The sequence below is a fragment of the Canis lupus genome, chromosome 1 (assembly GCF_003254725.2).
Source record: "Canis lupus dingo isolate Sandy chromosome 1, ASM325472v2, whole genome shotgun sequence".
NCBI classification, from domain to species: Eukaryota; Metazoa; Chordata; class Mammalia; order Carnivora; family Canidae; genus Canis; species Canis lupus.
Window position 1 is genome coordinate 106,873,514 of NC_064243.1, and position 21,821 is coordinate 106,895,334.

At 51.7% G+C, this 21,821-nt stretch overlaps 1 protein-coding gene and 1 long non-coding RNA gene across 6 annotated transcripts in view; one reads left to right on the forward strand and one right to left on the reverse strand.

Moving 5' to 3' along the window:
• The window catches only part of LOC125752465 (uncharacterized), a 148,849-nt gene that overhangs the window by 15,805 nt on the left and 111,223 nt on the right, over positions 1–21,821 (forward strand). The gene's annotated exons all lie outside the window — the stretch shown is intronic.
• Positions 1,098–21,744, reverse strand: CPT1C (carnitine palmitoyltransferase 1C). Of its 5 annotated transcripts, none has more exons than XM_025424229.3 (20): positions 21,490–21,744; positions 20,894–20,956; positions 20,617–20,771; positions 14,623–14,762; positions 13,094–13,265; positions 12,722–12,823; positions 12,495–12,632; positions 8,896–8,973; positions 8,565–8,672; positions 8,351–8,435; positions 7,445–7,640; positions 7,127–7,309; positions 6,313–6,418; positions 4,230–4,346; positions 3,714–3,878; positions 3,343–3,477; positions 2,549–2,701; positions 1,867–1,980; positions 1,635–1,727; positions 1,098–1,418 (listed from the first exon to the last, which is right to left on the reverse strand). In XM_025424229.3, exons 3-20 carry the CDS (start codon positions 20,755–20,757, stop codon positions 1,233–1,235), a joined length of 2,412 nt encoding a protein of 803 aa, XP_025280014.1. In that variant the 5' UTR covers positions 20,758–20,771; positions 20,894–20,956; positions 21,490–21,744; the 3' UTR covers positions 1,098–1,232. The 5 variants fall into 5 exon arrangements, with proteins under 5 accessions (XP_025280014.1, XP_025280012.1, XP_025280013.1 ...); XM_025424227.3 differs by having other exon boundaries at positions 20,880–20,956; XM_025424228.3 differs by having other exon boundaries at positions 20,880–20,956; positions 21,622–21,725.

Sequence of the window (21,821 nt, forward strand, 5' to 3'; positions counted from 1 at the left end):
CTTAGGGAAAAGAGTCACTAATTCCAATCCCCTTTTCAATGGGAGAAGGATTAAAGTCCAACTTGTGAAAAGTTTCAAAATACTTGTGGAATTCTTTTTTTAATTAAGTAAACTCGACCTCCAACACAGGGCTCGAAATCGCAGCCCCGAGATCAAGAGTCACAAGCTCTACTGACTGAGCCAGTCAGGCGCCCCACTTGTGGACATTTTTCAAAACCACTAGAGTTAGTGCGTTGGGTATGGAGGTTGGGCTGGAGGTAGTTAAGGTGTTCAGGATTTTATTGTGTTGTTAGGCTCGTGCCATTATGCTTGACTTGATAGAAAAAATGGGATTGGTATCATGGCGTATGGGAATCATGGCAGTGGTGGATTGAATTATTAGGGTTTTGGTGTGGTTAGATGGGGTAGGTGTTGATATGACCGCCGTTGAGCTGGTGGGGTTTGTATTGGTTGGGGGCTAGAGTAGGGGGTGCAATCAAGGAGGGTGGGTTTTAAAGTCATAACTGTGGGCCAAGTTTACATTGGGGTTATGATGGGGATAAGATGGGAGTTTTGGTGGGGTGATGGAGTTTGGGGTTGGACATATCTGTGTTGGTTGCATGCTTCAAATTGCGGTTTAGTTGTTAGGTGTGGGTTGTATGTGGTGTTTTGGAATTGTTGGAATCATGACAGTAAGGGCAAACATTAGGTAGTGCATTTCCTAGTTATGGGAGTTGAATCCATCCTCGAGGTGGAGATTAAAATGCCTGGGGTTGGGGTTGAATAATGAAAGGGGTTCATTTGAGGGGTGTCAACTCAGGTGGGTGAAATAGTGTCGATCTTTATTTTTGGGGTGGGCAGTGGTGTTGGGGCCTCAGGAACTGGACTAATGAGAGTTTGGGAGGTTGTTTGATTGGGGTTGGCCTTGGACGGTTGGGTTTGGTGTGACTGGAGCTAGGAATGCAGTAGAAGGGGCTTGATTGGGGGCTGTAGCTGAAATCAACTGTAACTGACAATTCACAGTTGGGTCTGGGGATGGAGGGGAACTTTTCTCCTCCTTCACCCTGATCCTCACTTCTCCCACCCCTGCCCAGCACAACAGCACAGCAAACACCATATACCTAGCTTATATATCTTTATTGGCCCAGATGTGGGATTCCCAAACCCAAACAGGCTGCCTCTGTTCTGCATCAGCCCAGTTGTAATGACCCTCTCCCTAGTTCATGGGGAGACCAGCTCCCTGCAGGAAGGGGTCAAAAGTTGGTGGATTTTGTGGGTGCCCTGGAGCCCCTAGTGTGGCAGGGGAGAGAACCACACCTGTGCCCCAAGTCCTCCTCCTGTAATCCTCCGCACCTGGGCTTAAGACGCTGCCCCTCCTGAAACAGGGAGGCCACGTCCAACAGTGCATCCTCAATATGCTGCCCCAGTCGATGGGAGTCCTAGAAGGAAAAATAGGTATGTCTAGGAGAACCTGGGGGAGGGGCTCCTCAGTGCTGAAAATCAGGAGGGCTGACATCCCTGATGTCTTGGTCTGAGGGAGGAGGGGGCTGGGGACTAGGATTCCTGGATCATGGGACAGCAGGGAGCTAGGATTCTAGACCCCTGGGTCCTGAGGGAGGAGGTCCTACAGGGAGGTGTGTGCAAGCCTATCTCACCGTTTTTGTGCTTGACTTTTTGCTGGAGATGTGGAAGGTGATGGTGTCATCCCCCATGAAAATGTACGAAACGCCGTAACCATGATCATCGGCCTGGAGATGAGCAGAGTGAAGGGAAGTAAATAGCCTCCAGTGCCCCTCAACCCCTCTCAGCCAGAGCGCAGACCCCCCACGCCCTCCTCTCTCAGGCCCGAAGGCCCACGGAGGCGGGATCAGGCCCAGTTCCACTCACCGGCCCGAATCCACCCCCGGAGGAAACATAGTCGGGGTAATTGTGGACGTCAAACAGGTGGATTTGCTGAACAGGGATCTGGCTGGTGGCCAGCTGCCACTGCTCTGAGTGAACCTGACAGACAGGATGGTCAAGTACGCAATGAAGACCCGCCAGTCCCCGCCTCCGTGGTTCAGCTCCGCGCAGCCCCGGCCCCTTCCGACGGCCCATTTCCTCTAAACTACTGGGTCTCTCTGCGGGTCCCTCCCTGACACCGGTCCGTCTGCGTCTCCTCCTTTCTGACCACACCTCTTCTCTGCTTCTCCCTGACCACGCCCATTTCTTTGACCACACCCTCTCCGCTTCCCTGACCACGCCCCCTCCCCTGACCGCGCCCCATCATCTTCCTGACCCCCGCGCCTCTGCTCGCCTCCTTTCGGACTACACCTCCGTCTCCCCTCTCGGCTTCTCCTGACCACGCCCCTTTCTCTAACCACGTCCCGGTTGTCTCCCCGACTCCGCCTCCTTCCGTGCTCCCTACCTTTTTTCCCTCGCCACCCCCTCCCTCTCTTGCCCCAGCACCACTCCGGCCTCCCCCAACTCCTCTAATAACTCCCTTTGCCAACCTCTCTCTCCTGGTTGAGAAGTACCCTTCTCCCATGGTTCCCCTCTTCCCTCTCTAACCCTTTCTCTGCACCCCAACCTGGTCCAGAAAGGGTGACCGCAGGTGGAGAAATTGGGACACGATGTAGAGCGCGAAGAGGTGACGGTCCACTCCCTGTCCGCTCATCGCAGCCTTCAGCAGAGACTGGTGCTTTTCCACCGCCAGGCGGAATAGTGCGCGGCGCTGGGGTTCCTGGGGTCCCCCGGGGTGGTCACAGGTCATGGAAAGACAGGAAGTGGGCTTACTGCTGGGGCTTGTCACACCCCTGGCTTCAACCCAGCTTGCAAAATCCCTGCAAGGCAGAGATATGGACTCTATTTTACAGAGGGGAAACAGGCTCAGGGAAGGAAGTCACTTGCCCAGGGTCACACAGCAAAGCAGAATCAAGTGGGTCCCCAGGTGAGACTGTCTGATCTAGGGCCCCAACTCCTTCCATTAAACCACTATAGGTAGGGTGAGAGGGAAAGGTGTCCTAGGGGGTTTCTGAGCTGAGAGGTTATATGGGGAATCCATGGAAGGGTACAAATGGAAGTCACAAGGTCACATAGAGGTTAAATAATCTAAGAGAGCTACATTGGAGAACCAAGGATCCCTGATGGGTGCTCCCCCAGTACCCTGGTTGACCCCCATTAAAGCATCCGTCGCACTATGCTGAAATATCTCCGCCTCTCCCCACCAGAGAGTTTCTTGAGGTCATAGACCAGGTCTGGTTCCTCCTTTGTCCATAACACCCATCAGAGGGCCTGGTCCTCAGAAGGTGCTCCAAAAATATTTGCAAATGTAGGAACGAGTATGTGGAAATGACCAAAGCCTCAAACGAGGCCTACACCCACTGTTTTTTCTTTGTCCTCCATGGCTCTCACAAAGTTGCAGGCCTCCCTCGTGCAAGATCGCACCGTCTCTGTCCGGCCTTCCAAGAACAAGCGAGTCATGGTCGACTCATAAGTCAGGCAGAATTGACCCCTGTCCTGGGGGACAAGGAAGGGAGGAGCCTGTCAGCTGGTCTCTGGAAATATTCCCACACTTGACCCACCTCTGTGGACCTCCCACCTCTTCCTGCTCAGGGAACATGTGGTTGGGAGAGAAATCAAGATGGCAGAACCCACAAAGGCATAACCAAGAAGAGTTCTTAAAGGGACTGACAGGGCAGGCCCAGGAGAACCAAAGTTCTGGCAAGGGGCTGAGGTCAAGGGACCCAACTGACCCGGAAGTGGGCCAGCTGCAAGGCCATCTGGACGAAGCTGTCTGAAGAGAGGTGGCAGCGTTTGATGAAGCTCTTGCCAAAATGGGAGAAGGGGAAGACATGGCAATCGATGTTTCCAGACAGGGTCTTGGCTCCCCTCAGGGCTAGAGAGATGGACAGATGGATCTGCCAGAGGAGGAGGGAGGGAGGGAGGGATGGCTGGGGTTACAGATAGGGTAGGGTGAGAGTCGGGAGTGGGGCTGGAAGTGGAGGTGGGAATTGAATCAGGGTAGGGGTGGAATGTGGAAATGAGGACAGAAACGAACATGTAGCTGCAGGGCTGGATTTTTGGTGGGGGTCACTGTGGGACTGGGGTTGGGGATGGGGTTGGGATTGAGAATGGGACTGGCGGGGATGGGCGGGGTAAGGTTAGAGTTGGGGCTGGGGTGGAATTGAGTTTGGAGGTGGGGATGAATTTAGAGTCAGAGCCAGGAAGGTTTGGGGACTTGGAGAAGAGGCCCCAGAGTCCGATCTCACCTTTTCTGGAAGGTGCCAGTATAGCCGCTGGGGCTGGGGCAGCGAGGGATCAGGATGCCCCTTGCAGTGGCCGTCTGCAGAGTAGCCCAGCTGAAAACATTCTGTGGCCAGAGTGAACTGTGCACAAACAGAGGCTGTCAGAGTCCCTTCCTCCCTCTGGGCTGAGGGCCCTCTAACCAGGGACTTCTTTTCATAAGTCGTTTCTGGGGCTGGGGGCAAAGGGGACAGTCCTTAAGAAACAGAAACCTCTTGGGACACCTGGTTGGCTCAGTGATTGAGCATCTGCCTTTGGCTTAGGTCGTGATCCCAGGGTCCTGGGATCGAGTCTTCTATCAGGCTCCCCATAGGGAGCCTGCTTCTCCCTCTGCCTGTGTCTCTGCCTCTCTCTGTGTGTCTCTCATGAATAAATAAATAAAATCTTAAAAAAAAAAAAAAGAAACAGAAACCTCTGATGTTCACAGGTGTGTTCTCAGGTTCAAGTTCATGGAGAGCAGGATTGATACTAATATGCTGCGGGTGCTTACTGACATTTTACTTCTGACTGGTAGACAAAGTCACCCACAGCTATTCCAGCCTTCCCAAGACACCCCACCACCACCATCCCCCCGCCCCCACCAGGATCCTGAGATGGGAGAGATAGAGCTGTGCACAGCATGAGTCTCCAGAATGGAAGGGTGACCTCCATTCTGATTGGGGGGTGGTGCCCACACCCTGCTGGTGGTTCAATATTTTAAATCAGCACTGATGGAGCACGTGTGCTACCCGGCAGCCTTCCATTTAATTCTCATAATCACTTAGGAAGAAGGGATCCATATCCCCATTGCAATGTTAGAAACCTATCTGAAGAAGAACCTCCCCCGCTTGGTGCCTTGGAGTTTCCAGTGATCTCTATCATATTCTTTTTTTTTTTTTTAAGATTTTATTTATTTATTCATGAGAGAGACACACACACAGGCAGAGGGAGAAGCAGGCTCCACGCAGGGAGCCCGACGTGGGACTTGATCCCGGGACTCCAGGATCATGCCCCGGGCCAAAGGCAGGCGCTAAACCACCGCGAGCCACCCAGGGATCCCCTCTCTATCATATTCTACGTGATATCTCTTCATTCAAAGTTGATGGGCAGAGACCCTATGTGGACAAGAAGGGTCTGAAGAGTCTCAAGTTCAACTGAATTGATGGTTTCCTCTACCAATATAATCAAAGGGGAAATTCTCCCATTTTACAAACGAGAAATAGGCACAGAAGAGTCATTGCTTAATCCCAGGGGATGCTCCTAAAATCTGAAAGGGGCCTCCACTTCTCCAGATCCCACCCTTGGCTCCATCCAATGCCTTATGTAATGCCATGAAAGAGTGGGAACCTCATAGGGTATGGACACCACCCCCTATGATTTAGGAATTAAATAAAATAGAGAAAAAAGAGATGCTAGAGTTCTCAGGATTGGATGGCAGTTTACAGATAAAAGAAACCCAACTTTTTCATCTCAGAGGGGAGGAACTTGCCCAAGGTCACACAGCAAGCCAGAGCTGGAAGATCATTCTGATTCAGTGTGATGTGGTGGAAAGGCCTCCATTCTGGTCTCAGAGCATTCTAGGATCATATTCTTGCTCTGCAACACCTGGCGCCGTGACTCTGGGCAGATCACTTCCCTTCTCTGAGCCCCAACGGCCCATTCATCAAAAGAAGGTCATAATCCCAGATTCCCTTTTCCTTGCTGGGTGATTCCAGTCCAGTCTCTGCCTGTTTCTGAGCTTTTCTTTTCTTTTCTTTTCTTTCTTTCTTTCTTTCTTTCTTTCTTTCTTTCTTTCTTTCTTTCTTTCTTTCTTTCTTTTTCTTTTTGATTTTATTTATTCATGAGAGACACAGAGAAAGGCAGAGGGAGAAGCAGGCTCCCTGCAGGGAGCCCAATGCAGGACTTGATCCCAGGACCCCAGGATCACGACCTGAGCCAAAGGCAGATGCTCAACCACTGAGCTATCCAGGCGTCCCCTCTGTCTTCCTGCTGAGTGTGAGGCCCTGGAGGGGAAGGTCTTTGGAAATGGGGCTGATGGTCCCCAGGGTGGGGGTGGGCTGGCTATCCTACCTCCCACATGTGTCCTGAGATGGGGCAGTCAGCCCATGAGTGCTCCACGCTGAGGCCCAGCTTCCCATTGGAGAAGACAATTAGAGTGAAGGATTTGTCAAACCAGCTGCAGGGGGAGAATTCAAAGTGGTCGCCAAAGAGCCAGGGCCAGGATGGAACTTGGGTAGTCTTTGTAGGACTTGCAGGAGTGTCAGGGTGGGCAGATCTTTGTGGAATCAAGGATGGTGTGGAACTCCCTAAGACAGGGGGGGCTCTCCATCAGGTGGTCTAGATGGTTTCTGAGACATGTCTAGGGCTTGGGAAATTGGAAGATTTTGAGAGAACATGCCAAGAAAGGTTCAAGGCTCACAAGGAGCTAAGAGGTTAGGGGATCTTTCCTGGGAACCTCAGATATTACAGTTGATGCCTGGTGTGCATCTAGAAAGTTGTCTGAGGCTCTCTAGATGGGAAGCCCCAGGTATGGGGTTCTGGGTTTAGGGAGCCTACATTAAAATCTAAGGATTCTGTGGTTCTGGGCCTAAGGTCCCTGGGCTTGGGCTTTTGGCTTTGGGACTCTAGGTCTTTGGTGTCTAGGTTCGGTGACCTGGGGTCCCAGGGATGCCAGACCCTGGGACCCAGAAGCTCTCTGTGTTAGAGGTCCCTGGGTCTCAAGGCATTGGGTGGGGGTCCTCAGATTGAAGGGGTCCTTAGACCGGAGGATGCCCCAGGTCTGGGGTCCAGGGTCTGCTTGTCTAGTGTCCAGAGTCCTAGGTCTAGATACTAGGTTCTGGGGTCACCAGGCCAGGGTGAGGTTCAAGTTCAGGGGCTGGCTCACCGGTCATGGCCCCTGCCAGCCAGTAGGGCGCGGGCATAAGCATCCAGTGAAGCAGCAGGGTCCTCTCTGGTGAGCCCTGCAGGCTCTGAGTCCAGTGATACAAAGAAGGCAGCTCCTTCCACGGCCTCCAGGGCATCCTCAGCCTGGACCTTCAGGGAACTCCGCACCTGGGCCCACACGTCCCTATCGGGGGATGTGCCTGAGCTCAGGCTGGCCCTGCACCCTGCCCAGACTCCATCCACCCCCCCACACACTTTGCTCTTCCCCAGCCTCTTGAGGCTGCCTGGGCCTCTGGGTCCCCTGACCTCCTCTTCTCACCTGGGAGCCGCAGTCAAGGCCGCCAGATGCTCCTCCTGGGGGCAGGCGGGGGACGGGTCATCCAGGATTCGCTGGAACTGCTGCTCCAAGGCCCTCGGGGAGAGCAGGCCACTTTGGGAGTGGGTCCCCACGCGGAAGAATCGGCCTCGGTGGAAGACGGCCACATGTCGGCTGTCACGCAGGTGGCGGATGTGATCTAGAGGTGGGGTGGGCAGAGTGCAGAGGGCAGGAAGGTCAGACACATCATAAAAATAAAAATTAGAACCATTTAGGGGTACCTGGGTGGGTCAGTTGGTTAAGTGTCTGAGTCTTGGTTTCGACTCAGGTTGTGATCTCAGTGTCGTGGGATCCAGCTGCTCCCTGCTCTACATTGGGCAGGGAGTCTGCTTGGGACTCCTTCCCTCTCCCTCACCACCCCTGCTCTTCCCCCCAGCTAGCACATGCACACGTGCACTCTCTCTCTAAAATAATTTTTAAAATCTTTTAAAAAAGAATAAGAATCATTTATTACTTATTATTAGATAATAAGAACCATACTTCCTGTATGGCTTGCACTGTTCTAAATATTTATTTATTTATTTATCTATCTATCTATCTATCTATCTACCTAGGCAGAGGGAGATGTGGGACTCGATCCCAGGACCCTGGGATCACAACCTGAGCCAAAGGCAGATGCTCAACGACTGAGCCACCCAGGTGCCCTCTAAACACTCATTTAATCCTCACCACCCTATGCACCCTTATTATCCCATTTTAGAGATGAGGAAACCAAGGCTCAGAGAGGGTAGTAACTTACCCAATGTCACACAGCTAGGGAGCGATGGAGCTGGGGTTCAAACAGGAGAACATGTTCTCACCTACTACACTGTTACACCTCTGTCAGTGAGGACGCAAGAGGAATCTCACCTTTTTGGATGCCGGGAATGCGTGTGGTATTGAATATCTTCTCATACTGGGCAGAGCATAAGGGCCTCATTCCCATCAGCAAAGTCTGCAAGAGACCATGGGCTCAGGAGAACACTGCCTCCCAGGACCAACATGGCCGTATGGCCACAGGACCAGAGCCCATGTCCCCAGCCCACGGCCCCAGCCCAGTGGGGGGCTGGAGGGCCCATCTTACAGGCAGGATCTCCTGGCGGTTCAGGCGGTGGCGGTAGAGGAGGAGGGCATGGACTGCGTTCCCAGCACGAGCAGCCTGCACTGGTGTGGGAGTGACGTACAGGAAGTCCTGGCGGCCAGGCGAGGGGAATGCCTGGGGTTAGGCTTGCCCCTGATGGGGGCACTGACCCCAAACACAAATCATGACCCCCAACAAGTGGCAGCATGAATAAAACTCTGATTTGAGTCACTGACCCTAAACCCCACTTCTCACAAAGACATCCCAACCCTAAATCTGGGGAGCTTTGAACTCAGCCCCTGCCCAGCTCCTAGTCCCATTCTCCCCCTCTCACCATCATATAATAGTTGCTGTTCACCATCAGCGAGTGCCGGGAGCGCAGGTACACAAATTCTTCCCACCAGTCACTGACCTAGGAGTGGGGCAGAAAGACATGGCTGGGACAGCTAGGGCCAAGGGGGGTTGGCAGGGACAGCAAGAGTGGCAAGACCCCAAAGACTCTACTGTGTCAAACAGGGAGGGTAGAGTTCAATGAAGGAGGCCATCATGATCGGTAACTAGCAGTAACCTAGAAGTCCATCAGTTGGGGATCAGTTAGCTAAACCTCACTAACACTCATGTCCTGGATTACTACGAAGCTGTTCAAGAACAAGGGACATCTGTACCACTGACACAGAAGGAGCGAGCACCAAGTCATGTAGCTAAATGGAAAAAGCTAGGTGCACAATAAGATATGTGAAATGATCTCATATGAGATTTCAAAAAATACCAGCAAGACCCAAGTGTCCATCAATAGATAGATGGACAACCAAAATGTGGTCTATCCATCCAATAGAATGGGTTTTTAAAGAATATTTTATTTTTTTAAGATTTTATTTATTTATTTCAGAGAGAGAGCACAAGCAAGCAACTGCAAGAATGAGCGGGCGTGGGGAGGCAGAGGGAGAAGCAGACGACTCTGGGATCATGACCTGAGCCAACGCAGACACTTAACTGACTGAGCCACCCAGGCTCCCTAAGATTTTATTTTTAAGTAATTTCTACACCCAACATGGAGCTTGAACTCAGAACCGTGAGATCAAGAGTCTCTTTCTCCACCAACTGAGCCAGCCAGGTGTCCCTGCAATGGAATGTTAGTAGAAAAAGGAAAGAGGGACGCCTTGGTGGCTCAGTGGTTGAGCATCTGCTTTCAGCTCAGAGCGTGATCCCGGGGTCCAGGATCGAGTTCTGCCTCAGGCTCCTTGTGGGGGGCCTGCTTCTCCCTCTGCCAGTGTCTCTGCCTCTCTCTCTGTGTCTCTCATGAATAAATAGATAAATAATCTTTAAAAAAGAAAAAGGAATGAAAATCTAATGTGTGCTACACCATGGATGGACCCTGAAAACATTATGCCAGATGAAATGAGCCAGACACAAAAGGACACATCGTGTATGATTCTACTTATATGAAAAATCTAAAATAGGTAAATTCCTAAAGGTAGTGAGTAGACTAGAAGTTACCTGGCACTTCGGGGAAGTGGAAATGGGGATGTGTTTCCCTCATAGGTACAGAGTTTCTGTTTGGGATGATGAAAAAGTTCTGGAAACAGACTGTCATGATGGTTCCATGGCATTGCAGATGTACTTAATACCACCGAATTGCGTACTTAAAAATGGTTAAAATGGTAAATTTTACATGATGTCCATTTTACCACAATAAAAATTATATGTACATCTATATGTTCTATATACTTTATGATATATTAAATATGTTTCTATAAATTATAAAATGTACAAGCATATTATGTTATATCATTTAAAATTATATATATAAATAAAATTCATATAACAATTAAAAAATATAGATAAAAAATCTGTAATAAGGGATCCCTGGGTGGCGCAGCGGTTTGGCGCCTGCCTTTGGCCCAGGGCGCGATCCTGGAGACCCGGGATCGAATCCCACATCGGGCTCCCGGTGCATGGAGCCTGCTTCTCCCTCTGCCTGTGTCTCTGCCTCATTCTCTCTCTCTCTCTGTGACTATCACAAATAAATAAAAATTAAAAAAAAAATCTGTATTAAGGAAGCCCTGTGTCAGACTTTAGTTGGTGTTCATTTTCTTTTTCTTTGTTGTGCATAAGATAATGGAGTATATTATAATTGGCAGTGCCCTAGATGTACAATGAAATATATACATTGTGTGTGTCTGTGCACACGTGTACATGTGTATTAGCACAGAATCTGGTCCAACAGGTGTGCTTGGGTGGCTCAGTCAGTTAAACATCAGCCTTTGGCTCAGGTCATGATCTCGGAGTCCTGTGTTTGAGCCCTGTGTCTGGCTCCCTGCTCAGCAGGGAGTCTGCTTCTCACCCTGCTCGTGCTCTCTCTCTCTTTCAAATAAATACAATCTTTGGGAAAAACAATCACACACACACACACACACACACAAAACCAAGAATCTGCTCCAACAGCTTGAAGGGAAAAAAATTTAAAAACTAAGGCCTGGCTTCTCTCCTACCCCTTCAGACATGACTCAGTCCCCTCCACGGAGCTTGTCTGACTGACCTTTCCATGCTGCTGCCCCTTGGGGCTGTGTCCCAGATCTGCTTCCCTTCCAAGTCCAATGTTTCAATTTCCTTCTGTAGCTAAAGGTCCCATTTCCTGTCACCGAGGCCTCTTTCCTGAGCCCTCACTCAGATGTCCAGCTGCTCCAGGGCATCTTCCCGGCACCCCCCAAGCTCAGTGCCTTCCCCTCAGGGATGCTCCCCTTTTCCCCATCTTAGGGAGAGCCTGGCAGTCCCCCACCTCCCAATATCAGTTAAGGCCTGTGAATGCCATCCTGCCATCTCCCCACCCCCAGCCTGGTAGTCCCAGCCCCACCCTCCTGCCCCCTGACTCTGCCTCCTTCCCTTGGTCCCAATTCCCCTGCAAGGCCTCATCCTTTCCCCTAGATCCTCACCCTAGCATCCTCTCCAACCTCCTGGCCTCCAGTGTCTCCCTGACACCACAGGGGATCCTGACCCTCCCCTGTTCAGAATCCTCCCATGGCTCCTTGGCACCCCGAGAAGAGTCCAGGGTCCTCAGCTGGAGTTCAGGCCTCTCCACCATCACCTCCCCCTGAGGATCACCCTCCTGCTTCCCAGCCCGTGCCCTACAACCTTCTTACTTCCTCACCTCTGCCCACCCCATTCCCTCCTACTAACCAGACAGGTTCAAGTTCTGTCCAACCCTCAGGGCTCAACCCTAATAATTTCTCCTCCTGGAACCCTAATCCTCTCATCCAATGACTGTGTCCGCAGGCGATCCCACCCTCCGGACGCTCACACCACCCTGTCTCTTCATCGCTACCTCCACCTCATCCCACGCTGCCTGACGGCTATTTAGGACTTCCTACCGAACCGGAGGCCTGTTAGCCCTGGTTTGGGTGAATTGCTGCCTTGCTCTGTGCAAGAAACTCCAAGTCAGAGTACTACCAAAGGCCTGGCTCCTGAACTCAGAGTAGAAGCCCATCTGGGGGAGGTGCCCTTGAGCAGAAGGCGGGGGGGGGGGGGGGGGGGGGGGGGGGGGGGGAGGGGGTAGAACAAGAGCTACTCTGGGGGCGGAGGCGCAAAATGTTTTTTGCCTCCTGCCAGGGGAGGGCGGAAATGTTGGATGAATCCTGGAATTCTGGTTCCAATCCTGGAGGCGTGGGGGCGGGGCTGCGGGTGTGGGCAGGCCCTGGAGGCGGAGCTTAGGTGATTGAAGTCAGGCTCCGAGTGTCGGAGCTGGAGGTGGGGGCGGGGAGGCTCAAAATGCAGGCACACGCGGGTTGGGGTTCAGAGTATGCGAGAGCTGGAGCAGCAAGCTGGAGTATCTGGGGGTTGGGTTTAAACGATAGGGGGCGGGGCGGGGGGCGGGGCGTAGACCTCCAGGTTAGGAAGGAGGGCTCGGAACCTCGGCGTTCAGGGCCCGGGACTCACGTAATTGGAAGCCCACCAGGACTTGAGCTGCAGGTACCACTGCAACAGCGACGCCTGCAGCCTCAAGAATTCCTGCGCTAGGACGGACGTCCAGTCGAAGTCCTCGTCGGAGAGGATGGGCCGCACAGATTCCAGGTACTGAGGGGCAAGGAGAAGAGGGTAGCTGACGCCCCCGCCCGCCACCGGCCGCCCCCAGCGCCCCAGGCGGAGGTACCTGGCAGGCCCACCTTGCGCACGGTGTCCTGCACGGAGGGCACGGGCTGGCGTGGCAGCGAGCGCTGGTAACTGAAGAGCATTGTTTTGCGGCCGGAGAAGATGCGGACCAGGGCCTGGGGGGTGGGGAATTAGTGGGTCGTTACACCCCTGGCTGGGGTCGGGGAGCTGTGTGGCAACCCACAGAGAGAATGGGATAGAGACCCAGGGAAAGCGGGGGCGGGGGCAGAAACCCAGGAGGTGGAATAGAGACCAGAGAGGTGGGCAGGGTCCCGGGGAGAGGGGGATAGAGACCCATGAAAGGTCGTAGGTGGAAGCCGGAGGGAAGCAGAGCCAGAAGTGGGTCCCCGGAGGGCAGAGCAGAGAGGGCTCTGCCCCCCACATACCAGCCAGGTCTTGGTGGGCGAGGACATGGCTCCGTGGGGCTCAAGGAGCCAGCCATGGTAGGACAGAAGGAGCCTTAGGGCCACGTGAAGGGTGAAGATCAGGGCTCCCCACAGACACGAAGCGAACAGCGCCGCTGCCAGGACTCCCCGAAGCCTGTGGTGCTGTCCACCCCTGGGAGTGAAAGAGAGGACAGGCCTGGGTCTCCTGGCCTCCCCTCCAGCCCCACCCAGCCCCTGCTCTTCCTAACATTCTCTGACCCTGGCCTTTTGATGGGGGGCAAACCTAGAATTGGAGTCAATCATAGATATCCGATGTCTTCATTTGTAAAGTGGGCATGGATCCTCTGTCTGTGCCTCCCCTCCTTCCCTGGGTGCGTGAGGACCCCAAGCTCCTAAAATCAGTAGGTACTTCACAAGTGGGAGCTGGTATTTTATTTTATTTAAATTTTTTGAAAGGACACCTACTTTTCTCTCCTAGAAATCAAATTCTACTCTAAGGCAGTGGTTTGCAAAGTGTGGCCCTTGGCCCAGCAGCATCAGTACTGCCTGGAAGCTGGTTGGAAATGCAAATCCCCAGGCACCACCCAGACCTACTAAGACAGAATCTCTTGGGGTGGGGTCCAGCCATCTGTGTTTTAAGGAGCCTCTCAGGTGGCTAATCCAGTCAAGTTTAGGACTTGCTGTTCAAAAACTACAATAGATGACCATGTTTGCAAAATGGCAACCAGACATGCAAGCAAAGCCCACCAGGAAGACTTGGGGAGCGTTACTTCCCCTCTGTAGACTTGGGTATATCTAGCCTTCCTGGAAATTCCTACCTCGGATCCTAGGTCTGCCCTTTGGGACTGTCTGTACAAAATCTGAACCTTCTTCCCCAGAAAGACTAAGCCAAGAATTAGAACCACTAGAACCTGTCCCTTCACCTGCACCTGGCTTCCAACCTTGCCCCCAAATGCCAATCATAATAATACAACCATTCCCAATTAGTAACCTCCTGGCACTGTACCAAATGGATCATGTGCATGTGTTCTTTTTTTTTTTTAAGGATATTATTTATGTATGTATCCAGTCTCCATGCCCAACGTGAGGCTCACACTCACGATTCTGAGATCAAGAGTCACATGCTCCACCTACTGAACCAGCCAGGTGCCCTTCCATGTGCATGCTCTTGTTTAATTCTTCCAAACACCCTAGGAAGCAATTATTATTACCTATATTTTATAAATGAAGACCGACAAGGGAATGGTGAAGTCTTTTGCCTGAGACTACACAACTGGAGCCCAGCAGAGCTTCTACTTTTGCCAGGGCACTCTAACCCTATCCGGACATTTTCTAGCTTGTCAGCATCCCACTTAGCAAGAAGGGAAGAAATCACCTCCATGTTACTCACGCTGTACCTTTATTAATCTGACCAAAAATAAGTCCCAGAGGTTACTATTCCTTAGCAGCCACAACACCCTGATAGAAAAACTCGCTGGGTGGAAGGAGAAGAATAAGGGAGGTTACTGGGCTCAAATGGGGAAGCTCACCAGTCTGGCAGCAACTCTTTAATCTTCTCCATGAGTCCTAGGGAAGGATCCAGCTGGAGGAACCAGGCGAGCTGGATTGCACTGAAGAGGAAGAGCCAGCTGAGGGGGCTGGCAGGGAACACACCAGTGAGAAAGTCATTCTGTGGGAAGGAAAGGGCACTCATTCAATCAATTATCCCTCTGCTGAGCACTGTTCTTAGATATTGACAGAGCACCCAGTGTGTGCTGAACCCTGAGCTGGGTGCTCAAGACCCAGTGGGGACCAGACAGAGCTGTGTCCTGCCCTTAGGATGGGGGAAGTCAGTCAAGAATGAAGTGAAGTGCTCATGGACATAAAACAAGGCACAGGAACCCAATGAAGCCAGGTTGCTCAAATTGAAGGAGTCAGGGAGGGTTCCCTGGAGGAGGTTACTCTTGGGCAAAATGATTCCCCATATACAGCAGGGTCTGGAACTTGGGGGGCCTTCTAGAACTACATGGTCATGGAATGAAGGAAAGTCTTGGGCTATTAATCAGACTCACAGGCAAGTGCCATGGACATAACTAACGCTTAACCAAGGCCCATGACCAAGCGCCATCTAGAAGGATGAACTCTTAAAATCCTCCCGACGACCCTGTGAGGTAGGTACTTAGGCGATCTCATTTTACAAAAGAAAACACTTAGGTTCAAGGTCACACAGACAGCATGAGATGAGCTTTGTTATTTGCTTACCACCATCAGAGCTCAAGAAACCACGTTCTCTCTTTTTCCCAAGGTTAACAAACAAGCAAGCCTCAGAGATCCAGTTTTGAGTTCGGACTCTGGAGCCCCAGGCTTTAAATCTCTACTCTGTCACTAAAAAGCTAAGTGACCACAAACAAGTGTCTCAGTTTCCTCATCTGTAGAATGGGAACAATTTCAATACTGGGCTCATAGGGCTGTCACCGAGGGTCAGATGAGAAAATGTCCTTCCAGACACCTGGGTGGCTCAGCTGGTGAAGCATCTGCCTTTGGCTAAGGTCATGAGCCAGAGGTCCTGGGATCGAGTCCCTCATCAAGCTCCCTGCTCAGCGGGGAGTCGGCTCCTCCCTCTCCTGCTCTCCCTGCTTGTGCTCTCTCTCTCTGTATCAAATAAATAAAAAGTTAGAGAGAGAGAAAATACTTCCACAAATGCCAATTGCAATTACAGCAGTGACAAGACAACAAGATTTCTGTTCTCCTGGGGGACAGAGACAATAGCTACTAAGAAAAAGGCTTAGGGTCATGTGACAGATGGCAATAGAGACTGTGGAGAAAAATAAAGCAAAGGGGGCACAGGGGTGGAGGACGAATTGCATAGCTCAGAGCCTGGCACACAGTAGGTGCTCAATAAACATTATTATGACGATCTTTTCTGTTGCTACTCTGCTTCTTGGGATTTATTTACTGGACAGTCTTTCTTTGGTTTGGCAAGAAAAACTTACTGGCAAACATGGTTCTTTCGTTGATTATTATTTCTTTTTAAAAGGAACGATCAGGGGATCCCTGGGTGGCGCAGCGGTTTAGTGCCTGCCTTTGGCCCAGGGCACGATCCTGGAGACCCGGGATCGAATCCCACGTCGGGTTCCCGGTGCATGGAGCCTGCTTCTCCCTCTGCCTATGTCTCTGCCTATGTCTCTTCCTATGTCTCTGCCTCTCTCTCTCTCTCTGTGTGACTATCATAAATTAAAAAAAAAAAAAAAAAAGGAACGATCAATTCCTTTATCTGGTGCTCTGGATTGTAGTAGAACAGGGGCTTCATAATAACAGGAAATGTCTCCAGAGCACTTCCCAAGGATCAGGTGCATCAATAACTCATCTCATTGCCCTGTAACTCAGGAAGATAGTAGTAAATATCATCGTGCCAGGGCACCTGGGTGGCTCAATAGTTCGGCTCAAAAAAAAAAATTAAAAAAAATAGTTCAGCTCAGGTCGTGATCCTGGGGTCCTGGAATCGAATCCCACATTGGGCTTCTTGCAGAGATCATGCTTCTCCCCCTGTCTATGTCTCTGCCTCTCTCTGTGTCTTTCATGAATAAATAAAATCTTTAATAAAAAAAAAAAAAAAAGAAAACCATTGTGCCTATCACATGGGTGAAGACACTGAGAAGACAAGAAGCTTGAATGTATCCAAAGCCACAGTGGGTCCACTCTCAATCCCTGAAATCATCCAGATGCCTCTGGAACCCTAATGCAATAGGATGTGCTGCAAGGCTCCACACTCTGGGGTCTGCTGTATCTCATTCATTTGGAAACCGTCTCAGGAAATACTCTGACCTCCTGCTGATGAACAATCCACATGGATGCTGTGCCACACGCTTGGCTCAAATGACCCCACTGCACGTAGTTTACGACAGCCCCATGGCATAGGTCCTGGGACCACGTTCTAGAAAAGCAGCCCAGGCTAGCAGGCATGAACATGGGCTCCCACAGCCACACTGCTCATTCTAGCTCTGCCTCTAGTTCTGCCTCTTAGCAGCTGTGTGACCTTAAGAAAATGGAAGCACCTCTCTGGGCCTCTTCCTTCATCTATAAAGTGGGATTAATAATATGTCTACCTTAGGAGGCTATAACAAGGATCAGATGGCCAATAGATTTATTTTTTTAATTTTTTGTCTAAAGATTTTATTTAGGGAAGCCCCGGTGGCTCGCCACCTTCAGCCCAGGGCATGATCCTAGAGACGGAGGATCGAGTCCCACGTCAGGCTCCCCATGGGGAGCCTAATGCGGGACTTGATCCCAGGACCCTGGGATCACAACCTGAGCCAAAGGTAGTGAGCCAAAGGCTCAACCACTGAGCCACCCAGGTGCCCTGATTTTTTTATTTTTAAAAGCTTTTATTTTTGAGTAATCTCTACACCCAATGTGGGGTTCAAACTCATGACCGTGAGATCAAGAGTCAATAACAAGCAATAGATTTAAAGGGCCTGGTAAGTATAGAACCTAGGACACACTAAATGTTACCTAATGTGACTTTAGAAAGGAGGGAGCAGAAACTCAGAGAAGTTAAGAACATGCCTGGGGGGCACCCAGCACCTATGTGGAACCGCCTCCAGGACCATAGAAGCAGCAGTATTGGACTGGTCACTTCTGTGAGTCAGGCCTTCTACTAAAACAACTAATGCTTACCACAATCCCTTGAGGGAGGGACTGTCATGGATATCCCTTGAGGGAGGGACTGTCAAATGAAGAAACTACAGAATTTCAGCTCTGTGGTTGCTGAGGGCATAGCCCTCACCCTAGGACTGAGTTCCAGGAGCCACAACTTCGGGGTGGCCCCCAGGATCCCAGAATGGAAGAGGAAGGACCTAAGAGCATCAGATGTCCAATAGATAGAGAGTTGGTTATATTACAGAAAGGCAAGAATGATCATTAATACAATGATCGATTAATATGAACGAGAAGGTCTGGTGGGGGCCACCACACCTAGGGGACATCTGACTATGAGAAGGGTTTTGGGTTTTGACTCAAAACTAAGGGTCAAAATATTCAACAATGCAATATTCAACAAATAGTCAAAATCCACCTTCAAGCATAGAAATCAGAACAGTGGTTGCCCTGAGTGGGGGGGTGCTCCCTCGTAAACGGCTCAAAGGAACATTCTAGAACAGTGGTCATGCTGTATGGATAGGAAGCTGGTTACACAGGTTTTTTTTTTTTTTTTTTTTTAAGATTTTATCTTTCTATTCATGAGAGACACAGAGAGAGAGAGAGGCAGTGACACAGGCAGAGGGAGAAGCAGGCTCCATGCAGGGAGCCCGACGTGGGACTTGATCCCAGAACTCCAGGATCACACCCTGGGCGGAAGGCGGCACTAAACCGCTGAGCCACCTGGGCTGCCGGGTTACACAGGTATTGTCAAAATTCAAGGATTGTACATTTTAAAAACCTGTGCATTTTTTATGAAACTATATCTTAATTTAATAAACATATACATATTTACCCGTGTATGTATATGTGTATTTATATATTTAACCACAGATTAATGGCTACATGGTAATGTTTTAATTGATGTATTAGCCTGAGGCCCAGAGGATTCCAGGGGCAGGGCTAAAGAAGCTCTTTGCGGGAGTGGGGGTGGGGTGGAACATGACACCTGGCTGGCTCAGTCAGTAGAGCATGTGACTCTTGATCTTGGGGTTATGGGTTCGAGTCCCATATCAAGTGTAGAGATTACTTAAAAATAAAATCTTAAAAAAAAGGGGTGCCTGGGTGGCTCAGTCTATTAAGCATCTGACTTTGGCTCACGTCTTGATCTCAGGGTCTTGGGATGGAGCCCCGAGTCAGGCTCCCTGCTCAGCCTGGAATCTGCTTCTCCTCTGCCTCTCCCTGCCACCCTCCCACTCCCGCATCGTACTCTCTCGATCTCTCTCAAATAAATAAACATATATGTTTCTAAAGAAGAAGCTCGTTGGGGGTTTGGGGTAGTGGTTATTATCCACTGGAACAGATATCTCTCTGTTTTAACAACTCGCAAGGCTACGGAGGTTCAATCCAGCCGGCTCAAACGTCTCAGCTTCAGATTAAATAATGGGGCCACCCACAACGCCCCCATGCTCCCTCTTCCTGGCGGCTTTACTGTTCTCCCATGGCACATGTCACATGATCTGACATACTCAGCATCTTGCTTATGCGTCTCCTTCATTGCCTTCTCCTCCGGCTAAATCCAGAGTTCCATGAGGGCAGAACCCTGGCTGTCTTGCTCCCTGCCCTGTCCAAGTAGTGGCAAGCCCTTAATAAATGGCCCATAGGGGCGCCTGGGTGGCTCAGTGGTTGAGCATCTGCCTTTGGCTCAGGGCGTGATCCTTGGGTCCTGGGATTAAGTCCCGCATTGGGTTCCCCGCAGGAAGCCTGCCTCTCCCTCTGCCTCTGTCGCTGCCTCTCTCTGTGTGTCTCTCATGAACAAATAAATAAAATCTTAAAAAAAAATGTCCCATAGATATCTGGTTAATGAATAAAGAACAGTATTATTGGGGATCCCTGGGTGGCTCAGCGGTTTAGCGCCTGCCTTTGGCCCAGGGCGTGATCCTGGAGTCCCGGGATCGAGTGCCGCATCAGGCTCCCGGCATGGAGCCTGCTTCTCCTTCTGCCTCTCTCTCTCTCTCTCTCATGAATAAATAAATAAATAAATCTTTTTTTTTTTTTTAAAAAGAAAAGTATTATCAAAAGCTAACACTCTGCACTTGACATGGACAGTTCGCTCAGCGCTTACATGTAAGAATTCATCTAATCCTCGCGACTGTCCTGAGGGAGGTGTTATCATCACCCCCGTTTGACATGTGGGGAAATTGAGGCTCAGAAAGACACACTTGCCCAAGGCTACACAGCTAGTAAGTGGCAGAGCCAGGATCCAAAGTCAGTCTTGGCTAACCCCACAAGGGCTCAAGACTTGTGTTAGCAGATAGGATGTGACCCAACAGGGAGGCTCTCGATGTATGCAGTGCCGGAGTTCCAGAACTGGTGGCCTCAGGGTAGGCATGGGGATTCTAGAGCAAGGACAATGAGCCCAGACTGGGACTGCAGGGTTTGTAAGTGATGGAGAAGTGCAGATACAGAGATTTGTTGGTTCACGTCTCAGAACCACAAGGACGCTGCACCGCATACTGGAGAGGGTGTGGGGGATTCAGAAGCAAGGGCAGGGAGGCGGCCCCCAGATCCAGGGGTGCCCGCTAGGGGGAAGAAGGACCCTTCAGGACTGGGGTGTGGCCTGACCAAGATCTTGATCAGATCACAGTGTTCTGATAGGAGGAGCACCTAGTTTAGAACCTGGCGACAGAAGTAAAGGGTGAGAGGAGGGAGCACCATGGCATCAGGGGTCTAGATTCTAGAAATTGGGTTTGGGGGTGTGAGGAAAAAGGAAGTGGTGCAGAAAGTGGTGTAGGAGGTGAGTAGATGTTCCCAGTAGGTGAGGTTGAGGGTTCCCCAGTGAGCCTCGGAGAACCCAGAAGCTCTGGCAACTGGATCCTGGAAGGAAACCAAGCCGTGGCCCTCCTCACCCAGAAGCGGGAGAGGTGCCTTTTCCAGGAGCGCAGTCCGGAGAGGTAGATCTCCTGCAACACGGGGGCACTGAGCTCCACTTCGGCCCCGTCCGAGGTCAGCGAGGGTCGGAAGCCCACGGCCTGGTGCGCCTCAGCCATGTCACGCTAGAGCCCTGGGAGGTGGAGGGAGGGTCACTACCAGGTCCCCAGCCTCAGACCCAGGAGTCCGGGCCCCCAAGCCCCTCCTCCTACAGACCCGGGAATATAGGACTGCGGCTCACCCTTTCCCAACCACCTGAGGGTTCTTGAAGGACTCGGCCAGAGACTCCGGTGTTGGAGGGACATCAACTGGGGACCTCTGTGAACGCATAGAGGCAGGAGGGACAACTCGCGTTAATCCCTTTTGCGGCTCTGCTGAGAACGAGGTTCAAGGCAGTGCGCCCCTCCCCATGAAGGATTTTCAAGATTCAGGGTTGGGGGCGGAAACTGGTCCAGGGTTGAGTTGCAGGGTCTAGAGAAAAACATTAGTCCCGAGACCCATTTGTAACGAACACCTGCCGGACGTTGGCACGGTCCGCCCCATTTCCGTTTCCCATGCCAGGGCGAGGAGGAGGGATGGGGTGGGGGTGGGATTGGAGGGGGAGGAGCGGGGGTGGTGGTGGCAATGTCTATAAATTCATCCGCTCTAGAGTGGCCCGGCGTCCCCTCCCCCGCGCCAGGGGCTGGAAGGGGTGGGGGAGGGAGCGCCCTACCGCGCATGCCTCCCGGCCAGGGATGCTGAGGCTGGGAGCCGATGCGAGCTTCGAGGACAAGTGATGGAGAGGCCCGCACGCCCACCCCAAACCACAGGCCTGCAGGCCCCGCAGGAGCTCGGGCCCCTCCGATACTTACCACGCTGAGTCAGAGGTCCGCCGATCGGATCCTGGAGACCAAGCCCGAGCACACCCCCCACCCTCGATTTAGAGCGCCAGACCCAAGTTTCCCACTTGCATCTGTCCAATCCCAGTGCGACGAGTCCACGACCTGGTCGTCGGGCCTCCGGAGCTCCTGGTCGCCCCCGATTATCCAACATCCAGGAACCCCGATTTCTGCCTCCTCGCGTGTGCCTTGCCGGGTATTCGAGTCTCTGGTTTTATCCCCGCCCCTTTCCAACCCTCTGCGTTCTATCCCCGCCCCCTCGAAGCCCAGCATCCAATCCTCTCCCTCCGTTCGATCCCCGGTCC

Excerpts from the sequence above, each read along its gene's own strand:
- CPT1C (XM_025424229.3), bottom strand. The coding sequence starts at position 20,757 with ATGGCTGAGGCGCACCAGGCCGTGGGCTTCCGACCCTCGCTGACCTCG. Across the intron at positions 8,436-8,564 it reads ACCGCCAGGAGATCCTGCCT|ACTTTGCTGATGGGAATGAG; the intron begins GTAAGATGGGCC and ends GGTCTCTTGCAG. Across the intron at positions 2,702-3,342 it reads TGGAGGACAAAGAAAAAACA|GAACCCCAGCGCCGCGCACT; the intron begins GTGGGTGTAGGC and ends GGGGGACCCCAG.